The sequence below is a fragment of the Silurus meridionalis genome, chromosome 10, assembly GCF_014805685.1.
Source record: "Silurus meridionalis isolate SWU-2019-XX chromosome 10, ASM1480568v1, whole genome shotgun sequence".
NCBI lineage: Eukaryota > Metazoa > Chordata > Actinopteri > Siluriformes > Siluridae > Silurus > Silurus meridionalis.
Genome location: NC_060893.1, coordinates 16,160,813 through 16,177,772, shown reverse-complemented (window position 1 = coordinate 16,177,772; position 16,960 = coordinate 16,160,813). Strand labels below are relative to the sequence as shown.

The 16,960-nt window shown below is 36.7% G+C and overlaps 2 protein-coding genes across 3 annotated transcripts in view; one reads left to right on the top strand and one right to left on the bottom strand.

The window, feature by feature from the left end:
- The window catches only part of LOC124392203 (inhibitory synaptic factor 2A), a 34,348-nt gene extending 26,976 nt beyond the window's left edge, over nucleotides 1–7,372 (top strand). For both annotated transcript variants that reach the window (XM_046858962.1, XM_046858961.1), the window contains exon 4: nucleotides 5,280–7,372. In XM_046858962.1, coding sequence (XP_046714918.1) covers nucleotides 5,280–5,442 — 163 coding nt within the window. In that variant the 3' untranslated portion in view covers nucleotides 5,443–7,372. The remainder of the gene's footprint in view (nucleotides 1–5,279) is intronic.
- Nucleotides 1–16,960, bottom strand: part of LOC124392201 (dedicator of cytokinesis protein 2) — a 119,006-nt gene that overhangs the window by 53,930 nt on the left and 48,116 nt on the right. Inside the window, exon 26 of the mRNA XM_046858960.1 lies at nucleotides 7,821–7,916. Within this exon, the coding sequence (XP_046714916.1) occupies nucleotides 7,821–7,916 (96 nt within the window). The remainder of the gene's footprint in view (nucleotides 1–7,820; nucleotides 7,917–16,960) is intronic.

Here is a 16,960-nt window from a genome sequence, read left to right as displayed (position 1 = left end):
AAAAGTGCTTGTGAATATGTGCTAATCTATTGAATAACACTATATGGACAAAGGTTGGTGGATACCTGACTATAAAGTTAGTATGTACTTTTTGAACATCCCATTCCACATTTAGTCCCCATCTGCTGTTATCATGACCTTCACTTTTCTAGGAAGATGTTCCACTTGATTTTGGAGTGTGCTTGTGGATATTTTCACTCATTCAGCCACAAGGGTGTTAGTAAAGTAGGGTGAGGAGGCCTGGGGTGCAGTCAAAGTTCCAATTCATCCCAAAGGTGTTTGGAGTTGAAGTCAGAGCTCTGTAGCAGGCCACTTAAGAACTTCCACTCCAAACATATCTTCATGGTGCTGGCTTTATGTGTCATGTTAGACCAGTTTTGGGTCTCCTAGTTCGGGTGAAATTTAATGCTAAAACATTTAAAGACATCATATACAAGGTTGTACCTCCAAGTGTGTGATAACACTGTTGGGAAAAAAACACATATGAGTGGAAAAGTCTGGTGTCCCAATACTTTTTTCTATCTAGTGTATATTTTAATAAATGATGCAAAGCAATACTCAGTTCTCCTGTGCATCATCAAATCTTTGTAGGCAGAAAAATTTATTTTGCTGCAGACACATAGTAAGAATTATTCTGATGAACTGTGGACTTGCAACAGGTTATCATTTAACCCAATTTGATTATCACTGCTAAGGATAACTATGTTTCCTAAATAAATGCTCTTGAATTTTTAATTGAAGCATTTAAAATCCACTAGTCTTCCACTGTTTGCAAATAAAAGATTACTAGTTAGCCATAACTAGCTCAAATTAGCTGACAATGTTCGTTGGCATTGTTTGTAATGTTGCCAGTGAGAAAGACAAACTGAGAGCTTTTTATACTTGCCCTAGTCTAAAATAAATAGAGATCTAAAGAAGACCAGATACCACCCCAATAAACAATTGTTCGAGCTGTCTTTTTTCTTTTCTTTTTTTTTTTTTACTTTTCAGTATTTCTTTTCTAGAGAGACACACACAATCTGGGTTGGCTAATTGCTGTGTAGTACGTTGCAGGCTGCGATTATTGTGCATGGGTTTAATTTTGTCATTTGTATGTCATTGTATTATTATTTTTTTTTTTTGTGAGCTACTGGTGCATTAAAAAGCCCAAGTGGTAGTATTGTGCATTTATAAGAAAATTATTGATTATTAATGATTATTGATCCCATCCTGCTTATGTACTGTCAATCACATTTTTTTAAGTTAGCATAATTCACTGTAATTGTTGACAGGTGACAGAGGAAAGGTAAAGTGAAATTCTTGTAAAAGGCACATATAAAGAGTGAAGATTTCTGTTAAGCAGATATGCAGAGGGACAAAAAAAATATATCGACTGTGGGAAACTCTGCTGAGATTGACAAGTGGCTCATCAGTCAAATTCGTTTGCAGTTTTATTTCATCTGCAAGATACTTGCCCCACTTTTAGAGAGACCAACAAACCAGCAAGAGCATTCCCCAAGCACACCCAAGTCCTTCATATTTTACAGTTTTTAGCTGCAGAAACATTTTAACATAAAAATGGAGACAGGTCTGGCATTTTGTACCCATCTACAAACTGAATAATGAACATACGTACTATGTACTCTTATCGCACAAGCTGAAATACATTACATTTCTAAATGTGGCTGCATAAAACACAATACCTAGAGATTTTCACCCCACTTCAGCTTTTCCAGGCATACCTGCGACAATACTTTGCACATAGTCATAAAAATCAGCATTAAAAAAATGTTTTACCATATACAGCAATTCGAGGTCTTTATTTATGTAAATGAGTATGATCATGTATGACTAGAGCAAATTAAGGAACATGTAGGATTTCTTAACGGTCTTTGCCTACAGCTTTGCATATGCACCTGTAATAAATCCCAATATTACTAATGCACACTGGCGGTTCTTACGTACAGAATTAGAACTTATTCAATGCACGCGTTGATAAATGAGACCCCAGGTGTTGATGTTATTTTTGAGATAATGCGCTCGGATAGGAAAGGTGACCTCTGTGCTGTTCTTATTCCCTACTGTTTAGTTTATCTCAAAACAGATTTCTTTTTTTTCCAGCATGTAAATTTGGTCTGTGATGATTTATAGGTACATTATGGTGGTGTAGAAAACTATGTAGTGCACTATTTGTTCAATAGAATAACATTTTAAGACTTTAGTAATGGCATGTCATAAACTACACAAAGTTGATGTGATGGAAAACCCATGCATATTATTTTTGTTTTAAAAAGCAAACCTAATCCTAAACATTCAAATGAACTGTATTGTGCTTTAAAAGAGGTTTGTGAAGAAAAATAAAAAATGCCCGCAGAAACTTGCTTATGGAAATGTGTTACAGTATAATATTGCTTTGCTTGAATGTTAAAATAACATACTAAAGTTAGCAGTTTGCAATATATGTTTATGTATAGGAGTTGCAATTGTCTGGAGGTCATATATTAAGTATGCCTTTACATTTATGGTATTTTGCAAACACTCTTAGCCAGAGCGACTTACAATCATTTCATTTAACAGCTTGGTAGTGGGATCTGAACTTACAATATTCCGATAAAAAATCCAACACCTTAACAAAATAGGCTGCCACTTCTCTCGTGTATTCCGTTATGCAATTCATATTCACACTTTCGTTTAGGATCCCAATTAATTCCATAACAAATGTGTCTCTGTACAGTATATGGTCCTTGATTTATACATTTTAATTTATATATTTATATATTTAGATTTACCGTAATTTCCGGACTATAAAGCGCACCCATATATAAGCCGCAGATAATTTTACAAATATTTTTATTTTGAACATAAATAAGCCGCACCCGTCTATAAGCCGTCTACACTAATGAACTTTACACAGGCTTTAACGAAAGACACGTTACACACGGTGTAACAAGTAAAATATGTTGCGCTTCCTTTAGGAGCATAGCGGTATTTTGGGAATAGCCTGGCACTGCATTTTTCCGCTATTACTGCGTGTGTTCAAGACGAGGATTATGTCCTTATTATTTTCTGATGCTAATTTCTAAGTTTCTTTGACTAACCCATAAAGCTGTTGCCAAGAAAAATAAAATAGCATGAGTTTTGGAAACCTGTCTGTGCCTATATGATTTCTGTTGCAACTGGAGTTAGTGATCTCTCCCTTCACCCAGACTCAACGCGCTACAAAGGCTTGTATCTAAACAGTAGCCTACCAAGAAAGTCATTGTTCACTGTCTTTCTCCTTCCTTTCACAACTATTACTCTCGGGAGTTTATCTTTTGGCATCATCGTGCGTTTAAAAAAAAAATTTTTTCTCCTGACGCCGTGCAGCTCAGAACACAGGTGAGGTGCGTTTTTTCGTTTACGTTCGGAAATTTCATTGGTCTAATGTTATGGGGTTAAATTTTTGGCTTGAAGTTTATGAAACCGGGAAAAACCCAGAAAAAATTCATAAATAAGCCGCTTCGTTGTTTAAGCCGCGGGGTTCAAAACATGGGAAAAAAGTAGCGGCTTATAGTCCGAAAAATACGGTAAAATATTTATTTATATTCGATTTCCCCACTTCTTCCATTTTTGTAACAGCATTAGTTCTATTCAGCATTAGGCAGCTCTGACTGGCCTGCAAAAGTCAATCGTGGTAACGTCTACAAGGTTTTATACTATTTCTGTCTCTCTCCCGCACACACACACACACACACACACACACACACACACACACACACACACACACACACAAAGAGTGATTGGCCTGTCATAGATAGCAGTGGGTTTAGTATCGGAGGATGCAGTCCTCTGCAGGATTAAATAGGTCATTATGTACCTCTCCTCACTAACACAGATAAAGACAAAAACACCAACAGCAGCATGTCCTGCCGTTAGGTAGAAGCTAAAAAAGAAAGAACCATGTTGGAAGGATCACAGGATTAGAGACAGCAAGCAAAAAAAGCTTTAGATAGAAAGGAGGAAATATGTAGGGAAGTAGACGGAGAGGGCGGCTGTGGTGGGTGAATTGGGTGAGCTGTTAAGATAAGAAGCAAGATAGTGATCTATGAGTATACTGCTCTCGGCTAGCATGAATGCATCAGTGTGTGTCTGAGTGTGTGGCTAGGAGTTGTGATTAATGTTCCATGTTGGCCTGTTGTTTGTCTCGGGTACCACAAACAGGCCACTAGAAGCTGTCTCAGAGACTTGATAAAATATCTCACTTTCTCTTTTTCTTGCTATAGTCCAAAGCCAAGCATTTTTTATTAATATGACAAGAAGACTTTGTTTAGTGAAACCTAATAACAGCTATTAAGATCAATTGATTACAACACAATGATCAAAATCTCTTTTGTGGACTATAATTTTTTTATTTTAATCTAAAGTAATGTTGCATAATTATCAAAGGCACAACTGCCACATTAAGAATAATATTGTAGTTTTAGCAGGACTATAAGACATGGGCATGTTGATAGTGGGTGATGACACACTCCTCGGTTAAAGACAAAAATAATGAGCTTTTTAAATCTACAATCTTGTGTTCAGCATAAAACCATTTACAGTATGTACTCTCTTTTAATGATAATTTCATTCTATTCCAATTTTAGATTTACACATCAGGTCACACTGGATATATCAGCAGTGTTTTGGGGAGCCGTTAAGTTATTGTATGTGCAAAAAAATGTACTCCTATAGAGGATGTTGCATAGAAATTCAAATGTTTCATCAGTTATGCAGCGTTTAATAGTGCAGCACATATCAGTTTCAGCCTGCAGAGAGGGAAAAGCAAACACCCTTTAAAATACAGCACACAAGAATGATAAGCAGTGTTTATCCAGAGAAAATATTAATTTCAGTTTAAGTTTGCAATCTTTTGTATCTATTGTATTAATATTTCATCCTGCAGCAATCGCTGCATACTGGAAAATTATAGGCTTATATATTTAGTGGTATACAGTATTAACACTTCCCTGTTGCTAGCTTTCACTATTTCTTAAAAAGGCTGCTGCAAAAACTGCTATAGCAACAATTTTCCCACTATGACTAGTCTGTGCTCTCAAATTTATTCCCTCGAAATGAAATCATTATAGTTTATAGTGACTTGAACATTCTTTGCTGAGTTTGTAAGACTGCAGTGATGCTGCCTAAATCAAAAAGGGTCATGTCTTCATGTTCGCATTTATAGAGGTGGAATCCAGGAATCATAATCCTTCTGAGATTATAGTTTAATCTCTCTCTTTGTCTCTCTCTCTCTCTCTCTCTCTCTCCAACTCTTTTTGTAGTGTGGAGCATGATTTCCGTCTGCAGGAGGGCCGCTTCCAGAGTGTCCTTGAGGCATTGGACATGGAGTATGATGTTCCTTCTTTCCCTAAAATGGACCCCTCTCGACCACGAAACAAGAACCGCATCAAGAAACTCCGTCGGAAGTGCTTCTGGTGGCTATAGCCTTCGGCACTGGCTGCCAAGGCAACGATTACCATGAGCATCGCTATTACAGCGGCAGGCTCTGTGCATTCCAATTACAGGAGACTTGTCCGTAGCCAAGGAACAGCTCTATGAGCTTGTGGCTTTTTAGGTGTGAAAACAGTTTGATTTGTAATTATGGAGTTACACCAGCACTGTCATCATGGAGATATTATATTCAATCCTAGAATGTTGCTAATCATGAGAATAAAAGATTACTGAGAATAATCTCATGGCCAAACCCCGAGAACAACGGTTTTGGTTTTTGCTCTCCATTTAAAATCCAAGAATTTCTTTTTTGTGTCTTTCATGTTTTAAATTTCTGTCTAAAAAAACAAACAGGCACACCAACCAGGATAATGGAAACTGTAAGATACGTCTGATGCCCCAAGAGACCTAAGCAAGACACAGGCAGTCAATAGGCCCTCTTTGATGATTGACACAACTGTGATTCAGTCAATACTACCCTTCACGGTGACTGTCAGAAATCTAACCCAATAGAGACAATCTGTCTCAAATGGCGATATTTCAGCACTGCATTCACCAGCTGAAGGAGAAATGTAGACGTACTCAGCACTAACTGCAGTTTAAACTCAATGTGGTTCTAGAAATCTTATAAAAATGAGTAGAGCAGTAGAGACAATTGTTCAGATTTTTTTTTAACTGGTTGCTTCATGCGTGACAGTCTTGAACATGGGCAGTGCAGGATTTGCTGGTTATGCTGGTGAATATTCCTTAATTTTCATCCTAATCCCTATCTAGCACATGTATACAATGGTTGATAAATCATAAATGTATTAACTAGCTAGCTTGTCAAGTCAAAGCTCCAACGTGCTGGCTTGACCCATACTTTTGTTGACTACAAATCAGTAGACTAAAATAAAATATTAGCACTGTCAGTGTCATCCAGAGATTGTAGTGATGGTATGTAGCAAGGCAGCAAGAAAGATAAATATTTCATGTTCTTTATTTGGGAAGGATGGTCTTGTGAGTTCAGGTATGTGGAAGAGGGCACATCACACTCTTCTCTGTAATGCTGCCTAGTGATACAGCATTAAAGTCATCTTGAAAAAATCTGGTAGCTGTGATGTAATAGGGAGGAGTAGATAGTGGATGGAAATCGGTGATCAGTTTGGGGGAGAAAATGAAAGGAAAAGAGTATTAATGTTAGCTAATAACATATGGTGAGTAGTTTAGTGAGTTTAGTGAGTGAGTTTAGGACAAACTAAAAAAAAAAAAACAGCTTATGATTATTATCCATTTTTATCCACACTGAAAAAGAGGAGCTTTAATATGATTTCACCTGACTGTCTCCTACTCTCACCCTGGTTAGAATGTCAAGGTTGTAGTCTTGCAGTCACATCACTGACAGTTTTATTCCAAATTTCAACAATTGCATGTTAATGTTTAGAGTGAAGCCCTGCTGTTTTCCAAATCAAATGGAAATATGTGCTGATTGTATACCATGCCAGCAATGCAGAAATAGAGATTAGGATGAAAAAGTGGAATAGTCCTTTAAGCCCTGCTCCTTTTCATGAACACCTGTCCAAATTTCTCTCCATAGCAATATATTTTTTTGAGACTAATGTAACATGTACAGGATACCGATGAGAAAAATTGCAATCTATATGCATTAGAGTTTCACAGTGTGACGTCATTAGCGGTATGGACACACACACACACAGTCTTCCACCTTTTGTCTGTCTTGATCGTTAACACGTCCCATTAATGTATTTTTGTAAGCTGCTATTTTAATAGGCTAAAATGACATTATCCATGATTCTCCCTGCCACCATTTGGCTGTAGCCACAGCTGTTTGTATATGGTTTATTTGGGATGATATGAATAAAATGTGTATTTTGATGCAGTGATTGTTACCAGACTGCTGATGGGTAAATGGGTAAATATGTTGTGGGCCCTACGCAATACACACAAAATGCTGTGCTCACTGCTGAGCACCAAATCAGCACAAATAGCTTTGAAAGCACTGAAGAAAAACTAGATTTAAAATAAAACAAAAGTATTAAAGGTTGTAGAAATGCTTAATTTTTTATACAATGCATCAGAAAAGGACAATCAGTAACCAGTTTAAATTGGGCCATTTAAAGCAGTTTTTTAAGGCAAATTTATGTCCAGCCAGGCTGAATAGATGAAATGGTGCTTATTCAGAACGTTTAAAAAGGAAACAATGTAGTGGTGAAAATAGGGAAGAGAAAAGAATAGTGATTAATTGTGATAAATGGCTCGGAACGGATCTTCCTTGAGTCTAAAAAGCAATAAACATCTTTAACAAAATGCTACGCATCATAAAAACAGGGCAAAAGAGGAAGAAAAATGGCCAAAAATCATGGCAGACTCACAATAAGGGCGTGCTCTCGGCCCATGGTGATGACTGTGCGGTTTATCGTCCTCAGCAGAGTCGCCACAATGTCCTGAACATGCTGAAACGTGTCCCCCTTTAATTCAACAGAAAGGCCCGCAAAACATTTAATTAACAAATATGTAATAAAAAGATGCATTTATTTTAGTTAACATCTGAGAAAAGCATACCATACATTACTAACACACTCACGTGCCCATGCAGTGACAGCCTGCTTCAAAATGCATTACTCTGCCCTGTGTAGGTTGGCTATTGAGTGAACAAGATAACTGTATTTTTGTTTTTAACTGAGGAAAATGTCCAAAGTTTTAGAAGCTTGTTTAAAACAACCCTTCTAGGAAAAAAAAGGTGGCAATTTCCAAGATGTAATTCAAGTGCTTTTCAGATTGGTCTTCGAGACAACAAACTACAAAAAAGGGAACAAATGAGAAGCTTTTCTGTCTCTTGATGAATTGCACTGGTTGAAAAAAAGACAAAGGGGGTGGTATTGTCCAGAACCAAGTGACATCAAATTTTAATAGAATATTACTGATTACACAATATACTCCAACTAACACCCCCACCGCCCTCCACACACACACACACACACACACACACACACACACACACACACACACACACACCAACTATTCTTTTATCCTCGACACATAGACACATAAAGGGTAGCAATTAAATCCTCAATAACACTATCATTATTGAGGAAAACATAATGGCTCAGGAAGGAATTGTGTGTCTGGTCTCTCTGTGTGTGTGTGTGTGTGTGTGTGTGTGTGTGTGTGTGTGTGTGTGTGTGTGTGTGTGTGTGTTTGTGTGTGTGCATTTTTTAGATAGTCACTGACTATGGAATAGTGAACATCATTTTATCTCCCCGAATAAAGTATGTAAGAAACGTGTGTGTGTGTGTGTGTGTGTGTGTGTGTGTGTGTGTGTGTGTGTGTGTGAGAGAGAGAGAGAGAGAGAGAGAGAGAGAGAGAGAAAGCACCACACTATCCTACATGATCATCATTCTTTGATAAGCTGTAAACATGTTTTGAAACGGTGATGAGTCCTCCTAGACTACAGCACTCGGTTCGAGTCGTACGCATTAGCCTTGCCTCTGGCACTTTCCCCTTCTGCTTTTTTCCGCTGTTGCTTTGTCCAAATGAAACCTGTTTGATCCGGACCAAGCAGCTGTCTGGGATGCTCTGTGTGACTCCATCCTGGTGAGTGGATCTGAGGCTTGCTGGAGGCTTGTCATATGCAGTCTGCTCTGCACAGACAACTGAAATCTAGCTTAACTTCAAGAACCACATCAAAATCCTTTTAAACACTGCAGTACAGAAGTGCCAGACCTCAGATGACTGGCAGAGAATGGAGGTAGCAGGCATTCATACATCCTGGGAGATCCCTGTGCTATCTCAAACCCTCATACCCTCCTGGGGATGACTGATAAACCTTGCTGTAGTAAGTAGTAAAGGAAACTTTATTGATTTCCACTTAACACGTGTGAGGATTCTCGGGGAGTTATGAGCACATGTGCCTCCTCCACTGAATATATCCTAGTTTCAGGACTATCCATATCTTAGCTGAGTGCTTGTGGGCATTTTCCATCATATACATTAATCCATTTAAGTATGTGCAATTTTTTTGTTGATTATAGGTTTGAGTTCTGAATATTAAAATACGCTTCAGAATGACACAAATATAATTATAATATTTGCATCTCATCAATGCATCACTCAACACTGTGCACACAGAACAGTAGCTTCATTGTGCATTACCTCATGTAGGAAACAAGCACCGTGAAGCAAAAGGTGGTGGAAGTAAAGTAAATGTTGGCAAATGTGACAGATTGGGGAGGAAGTATCTTGATAAATAATCGTATAGAGCGATAGAGACCTTTCTGTGTGTACAAGAAGAAAGTCTATATGGAACAAAATGTTTTTATAAATCTGGATTAAATAAATATATAAATAGGATTTAAAGGTAAACTTCACATAGCAGCTATATATATCTTATAAATTCGTCATAAAAAATAAATAAATAAACAAAACTATAGCAGTAAGTAAGGACTAAGTGGTCTGCACCAATAAATGGTCTGGCAATGATTAATAATTTCTCTACTTTTGTGTAAAGCTGAGACAATGTCTTTTGTTCAAAGTGCTAAACAAATACACATTTATTGAATTAAACATTTTTACTAGTGGCTTATTTAGGTGAATTTGGATACTAAAAGGGCCTCCTGGTCAAACACTGTTTTGTTCAGTTGCAAAAATGTGACATGTTCACACAACACTAACTCCCCTTCAGCTCAGAGGGACATCGGACTGCTTTTAGCTAGCAAGTGTGTCCTAAGAATTAATGAGGGAATAGATTAGTCACTCTCAGCTTGATAAATCCAGCTGTTAGCAGAAAAAGATCAGGTTTATGACATAAAGGGATTCACATTTATATCTTACAGTATGTCATAAAATAAGTTATACCATGTAAGAATTAGGGGATTTGAACCTAGGAAATAGGGATGCATTGTTACAATTAAAGGAAAAAAAAGATAAATAGATTACTAATATAGAAATATTTACCAAAAGTTAATGGTTAACAATAATGTCATGTATACTATTTACATAAGAGCTTTGTCATTTTTACTATGTATTTATAAGATTTATGGCTTATTACGTAGCAAAGCCATTATTGCACACTTGCATCAACCTGCCAGTTTACACATACGCTACTACTGTATGTACTTGAATTGGAAATTGTAGGTATCAAAAATTAACCACAATTAATACATAAATATCTATTATGTAGCAGGTAGTTACCAAAATATAAAACAAAGTGCTATCACAATGTTACTTAACCATTACCAGTACCTATGCATAAGTACTATGACTTATGCTAATGATCAGTTCTTTCAGCTAATGATTCATAGCCCTGTAGTGGAAATCCTGTGGGAATTCCATCAGTTGCACCTTTTGAATTGTCTTATGTTCAATCCGGTGTCTATACATTGGGTAATGATGTTATAGAGCTTTACTTGTTTATATGTTTTAAATTAAGCTATAGATCATTAGTTTAGTTAAGAGGCCATTAGCTTAATTAACAACGCTAATGCATAATTAGCCTTGTATAATGTTTGTGAACTTATAAATTGGCTAGTTATAATACACATGTAAGTAGGAGATAATTAAATGGACATAGACAATAGTATTTTTCAAATGGAAATTAAAACTATTTCTTTCATATACTGTACACTGCTCAGGGGCCCAGCACTGGCACCTTGGTGGTGCTTGGGTTTAAACTCAAGACCTTCCAATTCAAAGTCCAACACCTCAACCACCTAGTTACCCAGAAATATTGCTTTAAAGTGTATTAATTAATTAATTAATTAATTGTTATATACCATTCAACTAATTAATTTGCACTTCGTTAATAGAATAACAAAAAATACATATACAGTTAATTCACAAAGTTTTTTAGACCCCATTCACTTTTTTTAATTATGTTATGCTGCAGCCTGATACTACAATCATTTAGATACATTTCTTCTCATTAATCTACACTCCGCATAATGACAAAGTGAAAAAATAATTCTAGAAATGTCTGTATGTTTTTTTATTTATTCAAAAACCTGAAATATAACGTAAAAAATAGCCTTTATTGGTCACATTTACATTACAGCAGAGTGAAATTCATTCTTCATGTATCCCAGCTTGCTCAGAAGCTGCGGCCAGAGCGCAGGGTCAGCCAGGATACAGCACAGTGGGTTAAGACCCCAAAAGAGGCATCTTAGCGATATCGGGGCTTGAACCCCCAACCTTCCGACAGTAACCCAGCGCCTTAACCAATGAGCTATTCAGACTCTTTGCAACAACACTTTGACATGATCTCAGGTAGCCCCAATTTTCTTGATTGTGGGATTGTGAGATGTTTCTACATATTGAAATAAGTCTACCTGTGAAAAGGTTTATTGATTGGACATGGTATGGAAAGGCACACATCTCTCTTTAGGAAGCCTGACAATGCATATCAGAGCAAAAACCAAGCCATGAGGTCAAAGGAACTGCCTGCAGAGTTCAGAGACTGAATTGTTGCAAGGCACAAAGTCTGGGAAACTGGTTAGGGTTAAATGATAGCGGAATTGATCAAATTATAGAGATATCCTCAATAAACACCCATTCAACTGTGCTCCGACATCAGTCTGGGCAGAAGGTTCACCTTCCAACAGGACAACAACCCTAGGGAGTGACTTAGGGACAACTCTGAGTGTCCTAGAATGGCCCAGCCTGTGGAAAACCCTGAAAATGGTTGTCTACTGGCGGTCCCATCCAACCTGACCCAGCTTGCACGGATTTGCTACAAAAAATGGCTAAAAATCCCCCAATCCAGGTGTGCAAAACCTGTTGCGTCATACCCCAAAAGACTCAAAGCTGTAATTGCTGCCAAAGGTTCTTCAACTGTGTACTGTGTACTTATGTATATGTAATTTTTTTTTTAACATTAATAGAATTCTGTTTTCACTTTGCCATTATGGTGTACAAAACCCCATGGTGTATAAAACCATAGAGCGTATTTCTGCCCTACTTTTTTCTATTACCTTTTGTTTACCTTTTTCTTGCTACAGTAGCCATGGCTGCTCATCAGGGATAAATACATTGTTCACCTTAACTGTTAAATTATATGAAGCTGCTTTGAGACAATGTCCTTGGTGAAAAGAACTATAGAAATATACTTGACTTGACTGACTACCCCATCCTCCTTCCATTTTTATAAATATGTTCTTAGGTCATGTTTTCTCTTTGTTCTTTACTATCTTTGACATTTATACTCACTCTCTCTTGGTGAGAGGATGAGACTGGGGTGACAATAGTTAGACATCATCTGTCTGCTTCTTTAAGATAAGTAGACAGACAACAGACAAGAAGCCATTAAGGGACTGTGGGAGGTAGCTGTGCACAATCACGTGCATGTACACATACACACACACACACACACACACACACACACACACACACACACACACGAAACTGTGTCACCTACTCCCGATGGTGTGTATGTGATTTCTCTGGTACGCAAGCACAGGGTGTGATGAGTGCCTCTGCACTGTGTTTGGTCATAAGATGCAATGCTCAGAAATTACACTGATTAGTAAGAGTCTAGCAAGTGGTAACAGCTGCTGTCTAATAAACACATAACCCAGTTTATTGCAATTTAGGCTGGCTATGTTTCAGGCTAATATAGACATGAGAATATATATGTATACACACTATATTGCCAAAAGTATTGGGTCACCTGGTCATAAGCATAATGTGTGATTTCTGAGCATTGCATTCCACATTTAGCACCAATTTGCTCTTAGAATTCCCTTCACTCTTCTGGAAAGCTGTTCCACTAGATTTTGGAGTGTGCTTATGGATATTTGTGTTCATCTGCCACAAGAGCATTAAGAAAGAAATACGGATGTAGGTGAGAAGGCCTGGGTTGCAGTCAGCATTCCAATTCATACTAAAGGTGTTCAGTGGGGATGAAATCAGATCTCTATAAAAGGCCACTGCAAGATTTTTCTCTCCAAAGCATGTAAACCATATCTTCGTGGAGCTCACTTTGTGCACAAGGGCAGTGCCCTGCTGAAACAGGTTTAAGCGAATGCAAAATTTTATTATAGCACATCTAAAGACGTCCTGTACAATTGAGTGCTCCAGCTTTGTGGAAACAGTTTGAAAAAGAACCACATATAGCAGGAAAGGTCAGTTTTGGCAATATAGTGTATGTGTTTATATGAATAGTTTATATATAGTATATCAATAAATGCACTACAAAAAATGACATCTTAGCAAGTGGAAACATATTGATTATAATCAAATTTATTGAAAATGTCCTATTACAATTACAATACAATTACAATAAGTGAAATATGATTATTAAATCTATTTCAATCCATTTTAACTTTATTACAACTTGAAATAATCTTCTACCACTGGCAGATCTTTCTATAAATAAATGCATTTGATGCATCTGCCAATAGAATAAAAAAAAATAATATAAATATATAATATAAGAATAAATTACTAAGCAATAAAATACTTGAATGAGTATTATCTCTGGACATAATTTTTATGACTTTATGTATGTGTGGAATAAATTAATCTTAAATTAAAAAATAATAAAGGAAGAAGTTTATTTGCAGAGATTTTCATTTGCCAGCATAACTTTTTTGCAGTATTCTAATAACTGTATTCTGTGTGTACCTTTCATTTTAAATGTAAAAAAACAACAACAACAGCAACAGTTTAGATCAGAATATTAGATAATAATCTGCACAACATTAATTAAATCACGAAAGAGGCATTGCACTCTCCATAGGAATACAACAGCATGAACAGGGATTTTGTCACTCATCATTTGCATCAGGATAAATTGAAGAGAGAAAATTTCAATTTTCATATTCATATTGTGTTTCACTTTGCATCACCAATCATTACATTTTTCTATCTGAAACTAAAATATCATATGTGCACACCTGCAGGCAAAATTCCCTTAAAAAAGATCCCCCTTTAGAAGAATCCCCTCATCCTTTCCAAAAGCTTTGTCTGTCACCTGTCTGTCTGTCTGTCTGTCTGTCTGTCTGTCTGTCTCTCTCTCTCTCTCTCTCTCACATTTATAAACAAACATCTTTGGTGTGACAACTTAATCAGATACACTGACACTGCACTCACACTGCAAAAGCTCCTCGCTATGAGATGTGGAAAAATGAACCTCTGTTAGTGACGGTATGCTTGTTTGCACGCTTGGGGAAAAGAAAAACACCTGCATCCTCTCAGCTTCTAAAATATTAATTTCATTTTGTTCATTTATCCATCTCTCTCTCTCTCTCTCTCTCTATCTCTCTCTCTCTCTCTCTCTCTCTCTTCCCTCCAGCAACATTCAGAGTGTGTTCAAACATTTTAATTCCATGATTAAATGCTAATTATCTGCATGTTAAAGCATTAAGTCTTATAAGATTATACTTTTTAATGCTATTTAGATATCTGCCTTTTCAGTGATGGGTACTATTCAACCACCTGATCTGACCAAAGATGTGTTACTGTCAGCTGGCTAAATCATACTATGATAATGTATTAGCTTGGTAAAAAAAGATTAGGCTACAGCTGTATGAGGTGATAAATAAATCAATTGCCCATGTGACCAGTTTTACTTATGTCAGGGTGTAAAATCTCTCATAAATCACAGACAGACAATATTCTTGTCTTGGAGTCTTATATATGTTTAATATGTTATTTCCCATTTCTACACAGATAAATAAACTATATACAAAATGGTCCTCCAAAATGTAAAGGCACCGTTATGTATTTACACTACTATATGGACAAAAGTATTGGGACCCCTAACTTTTCCAGCCATATTAGGTTCTCACCAAAACTGTTACAACAAAGTTGCAGGCAAACAATTGTTTAGGATGTCTTTGGATGCGGTAGCTTCAAATTCTCCCTTCACATGAGCTAGGCGACCCGAAACGATTTCAGAATGACAATGCTCTGTGCACAAAGCCAGCTCCATGAACATATGGCTTACATGGGTTGGAGTAAAAGATCTTGAGTGACCTGCTATAGAGCTTTGATCTCAACTTTAATGAACACCTTTAAATGAATTGGAATGCTGACTGCACTCCAGGCCTCTTCACCCCCACTTATCAGTACATGGATTTACTAACACCCTTGTAGCTGAATGAGCAATATATATATCAACACCCACTATTGTCTTATACTCAAAATTTGCAGCAGTAAACATGTCTCAACATAAATGTATAAATATGAAGGTTAAATTATTTTCCTATTATGTAATTTAATCTCCAATGACAGCTTGTGTTCTGGTGGAACCACCCTTTATCCAGGATAAAAACAAAACCTAGCCATCTTAGGAGGCATTTGCACACTCATTCATACATAAGGCAAATTGAATTAGCCTAAACAATGCACACTTAACATGAATTTAGACAGTTGGAGGAAACACTACAGGTTGACTTTACATTGCAATTTATTTTTCTGATCCCTAATCAGAATTATTAGGGTTATTTTCTATATGCACATAATTTGGATAGTCATACATTTTAAGTAAAAACCTGAAAGTGCATTTTATGTGTGCATTTAAAATTCAATGTAATACCAATACCAATGTATGCAGAAAGTTATAATCTAATTTCAGTTTGAAGGAACTGCAGCAATTTACACAAAACAAATTCAATCCATTTCTTGTTTCTTGACTATTGTGATTCCTGTGATTCAAATCCTAGCAGTGCCAGAAATCCACTGTTCAGCCTTTCAGCAAAATGATTATTATTCATTTATTTGCTTGGTTTTGTGCCTAAGCCATAAGCAGCTTTGTGTCAAAGCATCTGTGTAATTTGTGTGTCATAAGTGGCTTGATTAAAACAATCTCATAAATTGCTTTTTGCTTTGTTTAGTGATTTTTATTTTATCTTTATCAGCCATCTAAAGTAGCATAGAACTAAAGCTTCTCCTGCAATCAAAGGATTAAGGTCAATACAAATTGTTTAAGATTAATATACCAGATACAATCTGAACATTAAGCTATTTTTATTTGTGGATTATATAAGCTTTCTTCAATACACCGTTATTTATTTGTTTCTATTGATTTCTTCATGGTGGACCTTTAGTCTCATGTTTCTTTAGGCTCGTGTAGTCTCATGCTAGCATCAGTCAACTGCTGAGTTGCACATAAAAAGAGAGAGAGAGTGCGAGAGAGAGAGAGAGAGAGAGAGAGAGAGAGAGAGAGCACATGACCTCTTCAGACCTCTCTGTTGATGCCTGTTTTTATTAGAAATTTGAAATGCTCCCAGAATCCAGTTATAGAAGGTATGAGGAGTGAAGTGCCGAGGGAAAAGAGAGAGACTGTGTGACCCTGTGTCACTTTTCCTTCCTCTTCTGGTCATCTTCCCCTGTTCCCCCATTACTCACTGTCTGTGTCTGGCCCTTACACCCTTTTGTTTACACTACCTCCAGATTCACTCATCTTTAAATCACTGGCTATGATTATCTGTGACTTGCTTTCTTCCCACCATTCTCTTTAATATTATAATATAATAATATTGTCCTAATAATCGGACAGTAGTCTAAAACAGCAGTC